General features: G+C 36.6%; 1 protein-coding gene across 10 annotated transcripts in view; it reads right to left on the bottom strand.

Annotated features, from left to right (window-relative positions):
* Positions 1–265: 265 nt before the first annotated feature.
* Positions 266–14,029, bottom strand: part of CUNH8orf34 (chromosome unknown C8orf34 homolog) — a 150,776-nt gene continuing 137,012 nt past the window's right edge. For 4 of the 10 annotated variants that reach the window (XM_071420693.1, XM_071420705.1, XM_071420660.1 and 1 more), the window contains one exon: positions 266–10,080. In XM_071420693.1, coding sequence (XP_071276794.1) covers positions 9,832–10,080 — 249 coding nt within the window. In that variant the 3' untranslated portion in view covers positions 266–9,831. The remainder of the gene's footprint in view (positions 10,081–14,029) is intronic. The other 6 variants (XR_011678113.1, XM_071420717.1, XM_071420726.1 and 3 more) reach the window with 3 other exon arrangements.

The following is a 14,029-nucleotide window of genomic DNA, read 5'->3' as shown; positions in this document are numbered from 1 at the left end:
GCATTACAGATTTTCTTTACTGATGACAAATTAACAAAGTACCTTCCTGAAATGAACTTAAAGGGGCTACCCCAGGGGGTTCCAGTATGCCAAACATTTTACATATAGGAACTGTGCACTATGATGACACATATAGCAAATACTTGTTCACCACAATGTTAACTTCCATTTAACTTGCTCATGACTAACACAGACAATAGAGTTTCTGTGTATTTAGCACTCTGCATTTGTGAGACAGCAGAAAAAAGTTCACACTATGAAACACTTATGACAGACAACTCATTTTTATTTCTTAAACAAATAGATGCTTTGTAATACTGTATTTTTTAATAGTTGCAAGCAATTTCATTATATCATTCTGTCAAAGATACAGGACCCGAGCATACATAATTGAAGACAAAGGAAACTGAGAACACACTTGACAGAATTAACAGGTAAATGAAATCAGTAAATGCAACTGCCACATCCCTTCATTTGATGTCTGTGCTAACACATCTTCTACAGTTCCAAGCACACAGCACACACCAGATAGAATATTTTAAACAGCAAGTTTGTCTCAGTAATTCATATGGGTAACTAACACCTTATCATAATATATGAAATTCCTTTTAGGTGCTTTATTTTTGCATGCATGCACCACTCCTTATTGTGTCCCCCTTTTTAACAGAGTCTTTATTTGTTTTAAAGATCAAAGTAGATAAATTCAATACAAAGTTATGCAGCACAAGCAGCACCTGTTTCTGCTACCCACACACACTCTTTCACTCATTCCCCTGTCTGACCTCTCTCTGCAGGTGACTATGAGTGAACAGCTAGCTCTCTGTGAGACCTGAATGGGACATACACATGGGCAGATGCAGCAAATATTTTAATGTTTATTAATCTAAAAAGGAGCAAAGATTACAAAAATATAAGGAGTAGAAAACCTTAGACAAGTTAAAATACATACAATCTTTAGGCAAAGTTTGTTTTGGTCAGGCAGAATTTAGCTTATCAAATGTCAATCCAAAACAACAGGGTTATAAACTAAAAAAAATATTGTAGTAAATTTATACTAAAAGGTGACAATTACCCTTCTTTCCTAAGGCCACTGTACCACAGTAAATAGTCTCATTCAGTGCATTACAGCATCCTCATATGAGAGCAGTTTCACTCATGTGCTGCTGATACTAGAAAAATAACTTTATTTAATTTTTTAATGTATAAACTAAAGCAAATTTTCAGGTGTAGTTTTGATCACCATATTTTTGTTTTTTATTAAATTGTTCTTCAATAATTCCACTGATTTCACAAACCTGTGAAATCAAACAGAAAAACACAGAAATTAGGGCTCAAATGTAATGTATGTAAAAATAGGAGAAAAGGGAAAATTAATCCTTCACCGTGTTTTTATTTTGTAAGAGTTTTCTATTATGCTGAATTCACAGTTAAATAAGCAATGTGGATCAGTATGTTAGTGAATATCAATTTTTTTTCTGTTTCTAAATATTCAGAAGCAAACAACACTGTCCTTAGTTATCCAATTTGTTCCAATTATTCCGTGCTTTTGAGGGTTTTTTCTGCTACTTCTTTTTCAATAGCAGTAATAGATTGCAAAAAGTAGCCTGTGTTTCAAAAAACATTGAACATAATATGCACCTCTGATGAATCAGATAAGCTGAGATAGCGATGTTTTAATTTCTGCTTGTGTTCAGGTTGAAAACCTTCCCCAAAGCAAATGGAAATTTAGCTTTAAAAAATATTTTACAGATGCATAATGCAATGGACTGTTTTGCAAATGTTGCTGACTGGAACACAACCTGCCCTCTCTGTTGTTTGTATAAAATATAATGCTGTAACTGAACCTATTACACAGATCCAGTGAGAGAATCGTGGTTATGAACCGGAAATAAACACCAAAACCTCATTTAATTATACTGGTGAATGCATAAAGGTCTGTGTGTTACCTGAGAAGCCTCCACCTTGCCTTTTTTAAATACTGAAGGAAATCAGGCACAGCAGTTTCACTCCTTTTGAACGTTTAAATATGCGAGCCTTTTCTGGGAGATTTAAGAAACTTGGCAGGAACAAATTCTTTCCATTATCTCCAGCTAATTAATTTAATACAATTGGAATAATTTTCATTTTGTCAGATGATAAGCCTGGACTTTGTATGTGATTCTGTATTGATAACCAACAAAGCAAGGCACATACCATGAAAACCTCTGCAACAACAAAAACAAATTAACCAAACAAACAAAACACAAGACAAAAAGCCTAGGAAACCTTAGCAAGAGTTCTTATCCTTGATTACCTTTATATCGTTGGGGGCTTTTTGTCATTTATACCTAATGTTCAGCTGTTTTCCTTGGAGGTGCTTCTTTTAGCAGATATTCAAAACTCTATCACAGTTTGATCTGTAAGTAATGGACTTGTCTTATGGTGGGATAAAGAAAAGCAAATATGTGTAAGCCTGTTTCATTTGCAGATTCTTCTTGTGACTGTTACCCACAGAAGACCCAGGGACTGGTCTTATCTGGAGAAGTTAATTTAAGAAGTTAACCACATGTTAATGGCTTTGAGTTCATTGTGTCCCTTATTTTTTGCTTCTAACACTTGAAGCTCCGGGTTGCTAGGACAGAGCATTCAATTTCCTTTGTCACAGTTTGATGAATCTTTTTTACTTAAACATCTATCTACAGATATCATGTTATCTCTGAAGTCTCTGGTTGAATGCCTTTATGTGAGTGAGGAAAATTCCTAACAGGGTTTGCCAAATGCTGGTCATTTTTAAACATCTTCTGAAATCCACTGAGCAATCCCAATCTGTCTTAATGGAAAGACACCTAACCCACAGGTTTTTTTACTGATATTATGTGGAATAATTACTTTGCTACTTAACTTCTAAAGCATTCAAGAAATGGTCTACCCTTCTTTGTGACAGCATTATGCTGAGAGCTCACACTGAGATGATCTTCTATGACCATCCTAAATCCATTAGGTCACTGCTGTCCAGGACAAAGCCTCATTATTCTGCAGCAGAGACAGATATGTTTCTCTGGTGCCAGATATATTTCATTTGGTTTAAATATACTTCATCTGGTTATAATAAAGTGCATTTTACTGGAATCTGGCCATTATATCAGGGGATTCATATCATTTAATAACTTCAACTTGTCCTTCCCACCCATTATCCAAACCTATCAGACCCTAATGAGCCCCATTCATCTACATCTTCCCATTAGAAACTCAAGTTTTTGATTCCTCATTGAGCCAGCTTTCAATTTACCTAATGTGTGTCCTGATAATTCTCTAGGCCATTTTTTAAATTACAGTGTCATTTTTTATTACATTAAATGTCGTTGGGAATCCAAGTTTAGCATAATAAGGCAAGCTGTAGAAAAAGATATCTGTAGGTTTGGAAGCTTTACTGAAAAGACCTTTCTGCACTAAAACAGGTTTTGAAATTTTTTTTTTTATTCCCCGCAATGGAAAATTCCCTTCTCATACTAAATATTTAGTCCAATGTGAACTTTTCCAAAGTGAAACCAAATATTAGTCAGTATAAATAAAGTAATGCGTCTTAAAGACTTAATAAAATAAGAAGATTACAGCAGCTTTGGATTTAAGCACATCCATTCGAAAATAGGAAACTTGAGTCTAACTTCAACTTTCCCTAGTTGCATTTGAACTCACCACTCACTGTCCAAAAGTCATCTGACTTCTAGTAGAAATAATGTCAGTCTCTACTTTTGTTTCACCATCAATAAATAATTAAATCCACGTGGGCAGGTTACCATGCTAGAAAATTATTCTCATCTACTTTCAGACTCAAAAAGCAGTTATATGAAGTGATGCAGCTTCAGCCATGAGTGTCACAAGACATCCAGCCAAAACCATCCAATAGGCCTGGAGCAATTCTGTTTAAAGGAGCACAATCCCCTTTCTGGTGTCTTATTTCTGAAGAGGACATAGAACTGTCTCAAACCAAATACGTAGCCAAGCCAATGGCAGGCAGAATGAGAGACAACATATTTTCTTTAATAACCATAAGTGCATACTGGAGAAATTTAGTAAATAACTCATATCCCAAGCAGACAAAAGCTTTATGATACGCTTTGCAGAGATTACATGGAAGGGAGAGATATGAATTTTTTACTGCAGTTTGTATTACCACTCTTGAAATATTAAATGAAAGAAAGACATCAATATCTCCAGAAGACTCATGAATTGGGATAAAAGTCTCCCAAAAGTTCACTTTTGGGACAGATTCACTTGTGAGACAAAAAAAAAAAGAAAAAAAAAGTGTGTATTTATCGTGAATTTATTATTCACTGAGAAAAACTGCCAACTACAACAATTATGTTCTTACTAACCAGACATATAATTGCCTATATGATTTGAGTGATGCCTCATCAGCACCTTACTCTCTGGAGAAACCACATCTTGCCTTGTCCTAAACTCAAACCCACCGAAAGAGATGTTTCCAATGCTCTATCAGAGCAGAGCTCAAATACAAACAGCTGAATTTCAGTGACAGAAATGGAATGTGTTTGTGTAGATGTCATAAAGTTTGCAATCAACAGTTGCTCCTCTAACCCCGATTCTGTCATTCTTACTCATACTGAGAAGCACCTGGCCCTAGCAAACTTTCACAGCAAAAGCACATTCCAGCAGTAGATTCCTCCTTATTGTTAACTCTGGCCAAGCAATCTTCCAAATCTTAGGAACGCTTATTTGCATAATTAGGATAAATTGACTGTTTTGGCATGTGAATTTACTCAGTGCAAGGAACTTTACCCATGGACAAATACTGTATGGATTGGAATTTTACTAGAACACAGTCTGAATTTCTCAGTTTACAAAAAACCCAAAAAATAAATAATCTTTCATTCTTTTGGGTTTTTTCCTAGGCAGACATGTGCAAATGGGAAAATGAAGGTTTTCTTCAACAACTGTTGAAGTCATCAGCAGAGTGTCTTTGACTGCACAGCTTCAAGACCAGTGCAAGAATGAATGGAGTAGAAATCCCACTTATTCCCAATGAACATTTGATTTATCAGCAGTAGACCTTTCACAGTCAACCTTAGCAAAGAGTTTGCAGATGAAGAGCAGCAAAACATTTAAATTTCCTCCCACAGGTCAGAGGGCAAAAGTTCAAGACTTGCCCCGGATCAACTGAGCTAGAAATGAGCATCTAGTGCTCCTTTTGGCAAGTTGGAACGAAGTGATAATAGCCACACAACTTTGTGTGCCATTGACTACAGAAACTGGCATGCCTTAAGCAGATTAGCACAAAGGAATGTTTTTGCACAGATGATCCTTAAGGGTGCCTTCCAGTCCTTAATGTTCTGTGGGTATATTTAATATGGATTAACCAAGTAGCAAGCTTTTCAAGAGTCTACTTCATTCACCTATCATGTCCATCTGCTAGATGGACTAACTGGAGGTTGGGACCCTTTATGTCCAAGGCTGTGTGACCTGGAGAAATCTGTTGTGTGGGTTACTTCTTGAGTTTGGCACCCAAGAAAGCAGACTTAGTGTTTTGGGCAGCAAATCCCTGCCAAGACTACAGATGGCAGGCCAAATTATACCAAAAACTCTGCCTTTTGTCTTTTCAAGATTCTTGGAAGCTAGTGATACTTAGAAATTTCCAATCTTCAATCTTTGTAGGTCTTTTTCTCAAGGGAAAATTCAAGCAGACTCTTGTCAGTCCCCCGAAAGGATGAATTTCTTCTCATAAAAGCTGTTTAAAAAATGTTCTGGTGGCAGTTCTTCTGTTTCTGTGCATCAGTACCCCATAAAGAGGAAAATCTATTCTTGCCAGCTCAAAGAACTTTCATCAAACTGAAGGATTATGCAAGTGGTAAATATTTTCTCCAGATCCCTCCTTTTTCCAAGAATGATCTCTATGCATTCTCTGAAAACTCTTCCCAGAGAATCAGAACGCAAGCAAACTACTGAAGATAATAATGGGGAACTGTCTCCAGAATCACAGAGGAAGAACACACAAGGTTCTGTCTAGAGACATTTTTAGTCCCTCTAAAAGAACACCACAGGTCCTTGATATTGGATCATACTGCCTTGAAAATTTTCATCTCTCATTGTGTAGAGAGTTTCAAAGGAGAACACATTTTGCAAGCAGAAGAGATTTTGTTTCTAAATTATAACAGCTCTTAAAATGCATGTCTTAATTCCTATTTTTAATAACAAAATGTACATTACAAGAGCAAATAATTATACACTATCTCTTTCTCTGACCTATGGCTACAAACATAATGAAGTGCACAAAGAGGAAAAGGAAAAGGTATGCTAAAAAAATCAACAAAGCTTCTTAAAAATATTTTTCTTTCCTTCTTTAACATAACAAATCTTTTAAGCCAGAATAATTTAAACTCTTTTATGTGAGTAGCTATTTGATTTAAAATGTTGTCATAATTAGTATGAAGGTTTAACAATTATTGACTTCTAGTTATCATTGGAACTTGTGGCTAAGGATACATTTTTAAAATGCTGTCAGAGAGCCTGGAGAATTTAGAACATAAAGTCTGATTTACAAGAACTGAGAACCAAGATCTTATCTCCATAAGACGAGATATGTGCTGTTATATCTGTTTTGCAAATGATGTTTGTCAAGAGATGCTGAGATGCCAGTGACCCAGTTCTGTTCAGTTATCACTTACTTTGAAAATAGTCTCTCTAAACTCTTATATCTGAATACATTTGAAACTGTTCCCCTCTTATTTTTTTTTATTCTTTTTCTTCTAAAACTCTAACCAGACGATATAACTTTTAAAGAACTCAAGGTGACTCACACAGTTTCTCTTTCTGCATTGTTTTCCCACTACCAAAAACTAGCTTTACACCTGGCTGCTATTATCTCAAAGTAGTCAAAGAATGTGGTAAATATTATCCACATGTAATTTATCAAAGGCTAAGTCAAAGAACAGGTGTTGCTATTGTAAAGATTAATTTTGCAGCTCTTCTGCTCAAACTCACAAATTATGGACTCCTGGGCCTTCTCAACACTAAATCACACAAAACATACCCGCACAGATTTATTACTTTGGGGGGAAAAATTATGTGTAATCTTGCCAGCTGGTCTACCTAAAAGCAGTGGCATCAGCAAGTGTGCCAAAGCCCCTTGCTGGCTCCACTTTACAACCAGGAATTGGCAGCTTCTCTTTGTCAGCAGTGGCAGTTCTGCACTTTCTTGACAATGTCACTAGCACAAAAACTCAGAAAGGGATGTTACCATCCATAGTTACTTTTAATAAAAATTTTCACTATCAGATTTCAGTTACAGGAGGTATTACTTTAATAAAACATTTCTGTTCTATCCCTTTAGTTATAGTAGTAGAAACAGTGATATGAGAGTGCACCAGCTAACTACACTGAGGTCAATATGGGTTCACAAAGGGAAAGTCCTGTTTAACTAACTTGATAGCTGTCGATGATAAGGTCATCCACCAGTGGGTGAATGGATGGATGGAGGGAAGTTGGTGGACGTGGTTTTTCTGGATTTCAGTAATGCTTTTGATTCTGTCCCCCACAGCATCCTTCAGGACAACTTGTCCAGCTGTGGGATGAGTGGCTGCAGGCTGTGCTGGGTGAAGAACTGGCCGAAGGGACAGCTCAAAAGGGACCACTGGTCGCCAGTGGTGTTGCCCAGGGATCAATTCTAGGGCCAGTTCTGGTCAATACATTTACCAACAACCTGCAGGTAGGAGTTGAATCCACCATTAGCACATTTGCTGATGATCCCAAACTGGAAGGTGCTGCTGACTCTTTGGAGGGACAAAAGGCTTTGCAGACGGATCTACACAGACAGGAACATTGGACAGTGATTAATAGCATGAAGTTTAACAAGTCAAAACACCAGATTCTGCAGCTGGGATAGGCTAATATCAAGCAAAAGTATAAACCTGGAGAGGAGTGGCTGGAGAGCCTCTCTGCAGAAATGGATCTGGAGGTGCTGGGTGGCAGCAGGCACAGCAAGAATCAGCAGCATGTCCTGGAAGCCAACAGGACAAACCCCATCCTGGGGTGCACCAAATACAGAACCACCAGCTGCTCAGGTGACTTTCCACTGTGTAGAGCACTGGTGCAGCCTCACCTGGAGCACTGTGTGCAATTCTGGGCACCACAATTTAAGAAGGATGTGAAGGCCCTTGAGTGGGTCCAGATAAGGGAAACAAAACTGGTGAGAGGGCTGGAAGGAATGACCTGTGAGGAGCAGCTAACGATTTTGGGCTTGTCTAGTTTGGAGAAAATGAAGCTGAGGATTGACTTCACTTCACAGCTTCCTGAGGAGGGCATGTGGAGAGAGAGGCACTGATCTCTTCTCGCTGGTATTCAGTGACAGAACACAAAGTAATGGCTCAAAGCTGCGCCAGGAGAGATTCAGACTGACATCAGGAGCATTCCTTTACTGAGAGGGTTAAAGACTGAACAGGCTTCTTAGGGAGATGGTCAATTGCTCAAGTCTGTCACTGTTGAAGAGGCTTTTGGACATTGACCTTAACAACATGCTTTTAATATTTAACTCACCACTCTGTTTTTTGGGCAATGAAAATGACCTATAATATTCTTGGAATATTATAGGAAAGGATTTTTGGTGCTCACAAGTCCTCACACCCACACAATTCCAGTACAGCAGCTATACAAGATCATGGTGTGTGTGTATCTGATATGTCTTGGAGCATCAGTCTCCCTGGTCACATAATTAGCATCAGTCTGTGTGTGCACAGCCAGTCCTACCAATGTTTGTGGGACTGCAAATTCATTAAAATAAATACTGAGGAAAAATTGCATACACATAAAAGGCAGGTCCCAGAGTCTCTCTTGAGCCACCTAAGGTGAGCTTCAGCTCAAAGGCAGCTGAAAGGCTCTGGTGCAAGTCAAACTGGACTTACAGCCTTAGACTAAAATCAGATGGATGCACAGAATCTCATTGTAACATTTTACTAGTGTTCAAAAAGACCTGCATGTGCTCTTTAGGATCCCACTGTGTAAATTTAAATTTTAGTCAAACTCTGGGCTATGTATGAATTCGTGAAACTGATGTATGAGTAAAAAACCAATTCTTTAAAGTGACATACTTAAAAAAAAAATCTGTTTATCTGGCATGTTTCTTATGAATACTTAATCCCTTACAGAACTGTTCCCGTCTGTAAAGAAAACATCTTTTTCCTATGTTAACACTTGATGTTTAAACCAGTATTGATCTTTCTAAACATGCTGATTAAATCACCTGTTCTCTTTCAAGTACATCACCTAAAATATGTTAGGAAGCAGTTTGCATATTCACCCTTCCAGATCACAAAACTACTATGAATTAAGAGAGATAATGTGAAACAGTAAGATCATTTACAGGTACCTTGTAGGCAGGGAGAATTTGCTACAATTTGAAAATATCACAATTTATACCCTGTTACTTGTTCTGCCATTTAGGCTCTGATCCTGCTGACCCTCACTTCCATGATTAGACAAATACTTAGAAGAGTGTAGGATATTAAGGATTACTGGTATGATTAAGAACTTTTATTTATACAGATGAATTACAAAGAATGTAAGCAAAATAGAGATAATTGAGTGTCAGACCTAAGGAGGGAGGCTCTACTTTTCAGACCTGCAGTTTTTTACTTTGCTTTTTTTTTTTTTTGCTGGTGAATACAGATTTATGAAACAGATTATCTATTTCAAGTTCATTTTATTTTCTGGAACAGCTACTTTAACACATCAGGACAAATTGTTTCACTTAGCTTAAGTAAAACGTGTTCTGTCATCATTTTGTCATTGTTCAGTGACTACAGGAAAGCTTCTGCAGATCAATCCTAGAAGGTTCAGCCTTCAGACAAATAAGCTATTGGTACTTGTGAAAAAAGCTCCTGAGAGCAGGCATGACATCTCCACAGTATTTGAAGATATAGAAAATAGAAGTAAAGTTGAGGTGTTTTGACATATTATCTGGTCCTTACACATACACTTACATTTGTCTTGGTCAGCTTCCACTCCTTCACTTTCTGTGTCACTCGGCAATATCCAAGGTTGATGAGCAAGTTGAAGCTGTTGTAAGAATTCATCCTGCCACAAACAGATCTATTTTAGATAAAATGACAGACAATTGTTCTGTATAAATGAAGACTGAAGCAAACACTAGCCTCAATTAACTAGAGAGGAGAAAGCCTTTAAAAACAAATAAACAACTTGCTGTGAAATAAAACCAAAATGTAGAGGATGTGCAGGCTCCTTGGAAATTTTTTTAATCTATTCAGTAAAACAAAAAAAATAAAAAAAAACCAAACCCAAAACAAACAAAATCCCCCCCAAAAAACAAACAAATAAAAATCCACAAAAAACCCCAAAAACCAAAACAAAACCAAAAGCAAACAAACAAGCCAAATAAAGAAACAACAAAAACAAAAAAAAACCAAAAAAAACCCCACAAAAAAAACCCCACAAACACACCAAAATGAAGAGGTTTATTTCACTGTCTCTCCACTATAAATACAGATATGTAAGACACATACATACTCATCCTGGAAATACAGTGACAAGACAAAATAGCAGATATTACATCTAACCCTGCTGGTTTTGGACTGCATTGACATTTCAAGTGCAATTTGCTTAAGTGAGGCTTTGATCTGTCAAAATTTTCACTGTTTCTAGTCTAATAAGTACAAAAACCTGAAACCTTATGGTTTTGCTGCACAGGGAGAAGGCTTAGGAAGAAAAAATGTTATGGAAACTTTTGTCTCTAAGATACCATTAAAACATCAAAATATAAATGTTTTACATGTTAAATGTAAAAAATCAAAATATAAATGTTTTACATGGTTAAAAATGCATATGCAGCTGAATATAGCTTTTGAAAATGTTTTAAAATTGCCTACTTTTTAATATAATGTATACATGTATGCGTATAAGAATATTTTTCCATGCAGACACACATATACATATGTGAACAGGTATACAAACAGACATATAAAATACTTTGACACATTCCTTTGAAATATTAGTGGGGAGAGATGAGACTGGAATGCACAGTTTTATTTTCAAAGGTAGTTCAAACATGCAAGTTTAGTCTATAAAAGAAAACTTTAACCTTGGCCAGATATCATAAAATCACTGGCCAGATTTTTATAAGTTCTTGAAAAAAAAAGGGGGGTAATAACCCTGTTTTGTGTTATATCAGCTGAAATGAGGATCTACATATTTAAAGTTAAATTGTATTGCAACATAAATTTTATTCTTAGGATATCTGATTTAAATACAGAATCCAGGCTTGTTTAAATCAGTTTTGGGAGACTGAAGGCTGCTCAATCAAGATCTAGCTCGCTGGGAGTAAATTATTAATTCTGTCAGTAACGTGCTAAAAATTCACAGACTGCTGCCATGGGCCAGCAGTAAATTCAGGCAGGAGCTCCAGGCCTCACTCATGTATGGCCATTTCCAATGTGCTGTGCTGGAGAAGGTTACTGACTACAACACTGAACGTGTTTTGGTTCAAGGAACAGGAGTCTTGCAGTAGGGATGAGTGACTCTCACACTGATCCACACACTTTTTAATCCTCTAAAAACACAGTGCAAAGTCCTGAGCCGGGCAGTGGAACAGAATGAGAGTATCTGACCAAAAAGAGAGTCCTCATCACAAGTTATGCTCTATACTCCAGTAAATTGAAGTAAAAATTTTATTAATCAAGGCTATATTCAAATAAGACAAAGTTTCCTGCTCTCAACAATGACAGACTAATAAGACTAATAAGGATTGCTGAATACCACTTCAAATTATCTGAATAAATGAAATGATTGCAAAATTTCTTCTGTTCAGAAAATGATATGGCAAACAAGGGAGTCAGTGGTATTTTCATCTCAACAGCTATTGACAAGTATCACAGAATTGTGTCACTTTAATGGAATCCATCCTAAAGAGATAAGCAGGGTTCAACATTCCTTTGCCAATTTATACAAAACACCAAAGGATTAGGAACATGCATAAAAGTATCTCTGCCAAAGGATTTGGAACCCTGATTTATTACCTTTATAGAGATAATAAAACTATTTCTCTAGGTAGCATTTCTTTGCTATAATTCAATTCAGCCCTGAACAGAGCTGATAAAAAAACACACCTGTTAGAACTTAGTAATATTATGTGTGCCAGGAGGCAGAAACTTGTCCACAAAATCTCAGATCATTATAAGTGTTGAGCATTAAAAAACCCCAAAACATTCTTAACAGCTGATATGTTGAGTACTTGCCAAATCATTTAAGATTTGTGCTATAACAAGATTGAACCACCCATGCTGCAGCATGAACTTTACTAAAGCTTAAGAAGTTTGAATTGTATTTATTAGTAATATTTTTCTATTTAGACTTGTTATGTTACTTTGAAACACATTACAATCTAGGAAGCATATATAAGGCATTGAGAGATATGTTAAAATTCCCAACAAATAAGCAAGTAAATAAATAAGTATATCAAGCTCCTTAGGGTAAAACATGCTCCTGGCACCCAGTCTTTTCAACTGACTTATTCTCATCAAATATATATCAACATTCTACTGATTAATTCCATTAACATCACCTAAAAGAAAGGAAGCAGAGTTATTTGCAAAAAAATTTATCATAGTATCTTCCATAGGATTGGCAATATAACCACAGTGTATTTACATCCAGTAAAAATTCCCAGTTGAGACCACAAGGCTAATAAGAATAAAGGTAATGTCCCCTCTTTTATTTTACTGGTTTTATACAGGAAGAGGATACAAAACCTACAATGAAAGTTGCAAAATAAATTACAGTATCAGCCTTGAGTTTTATATGTTTGTGATCTGTAATAGTACAAAGACAGGCAGGGCTCTTGTTCTCCTACCCCAAACCATCTCTGCCTTTTTAAAATATATCTCCATGGTCAGAGACAAGCTGTGACACAAGAAAGTGAAATCATATGGCCACAAATGGGAGGAAATGTCTAACACGGCAAAAAATGTCACAGAGCAGACGTATTTCCTGGGTATGTTCTGTCTAAATCCACTTCTCTAAGTGACCAGGAACTTCAGTGGGCAAAAGACAGCTTGAAAGCTGCTAGTATAACACCTCAAAAATGAGGCTGGGAGTGGCAGATTGGCCAGATCTCCATCAGCTACTTTCTGATATCCATGGGCCTTCACAACCTGGTCTTCAGTATCAATGTGTCATACCAGCAGCTTTCCCTTTGGAAGCAGAGCTAGTCCCAAGCTGAGTTTCCATTATGTCAAAGGTCACTTGTGCATGTCAGAAAGGATAAATAGGGTCTGAGCTGGGTCACTAGCAGCCAAGGTACTATTGTACCCAGTGAGCAAAGAGAAAGAAAAGAATTTGTCACTTCTAGAAGGGATTTTAACAGAGGATAAGATCCTGCATAGAAATGCTGAGGTTTAACATCAGCTTTACAGTGGATTGCTGGCTGAATCTGGACATGCTATTCTAACTGGAAAATAGCATAATAATATTGCTCACTTCCTAAAATTCTTGAGACAAATCTATACATATATTAAAAGTATAACAGGACACTTACTGTGAGAGCTATCAGCAAACAGAAGTAACAAGACACGGCAAATTAAATGGAACTCTTGCTTATTATTACCATAACTACAGAAAGGCTCTGGAAGAAAGCATTTTTTAATCGTCTGCCTTTTTACAGGAAAGATCAAAAGTGGTGGGCAGACTGGATATCTCTCACACATTACATACACATAGTTTCAGGAGCATATACAGTAATTTTACTTGGCATCACATGACTGAGAATCACTTAAGAACAAGACTGCCTAAAAAAGAAGAAAAAGAGGGGTGAAGAATTTAGTCGGAGACAATAAACCCCTTCATTTCTTCTGAACATATTTTAATTAAAAATTAATTTCAATTCTCAATTTCTGGTATGAGAGGAAATTCTACCACACAAACACAACCCATACTTCAAAAGAGAACACAAAGTGATTTTTTTGGTAAAAAAAAATTGTTAAAATTAAGTGTCTTTCTTTTTTTTTAAATGGGAAATGTGGCTTGAAAA

The sequence above is a fragment of the Agelaius tricolor genome, unplaced genomic scaffold (genome assembly GCF_023055355.1).
Source record: "Agelaius tricolor isolate 1412-34295 unplaced genomic scaffold, bAgeTri1.0.p SCAF_2, whole genome shotgun sequence".
Classification (NCBI taxonomy): Eukaryota; Metazoa; Chordata; class Aves; order Passeriformes; family Icteridae; genus Agelaius; species Agelaius tricolor.
Note: the sequence above shows the minus strand (reverse complement) of the source record. Positions and strands in the feature narration are given on the sequence as shown.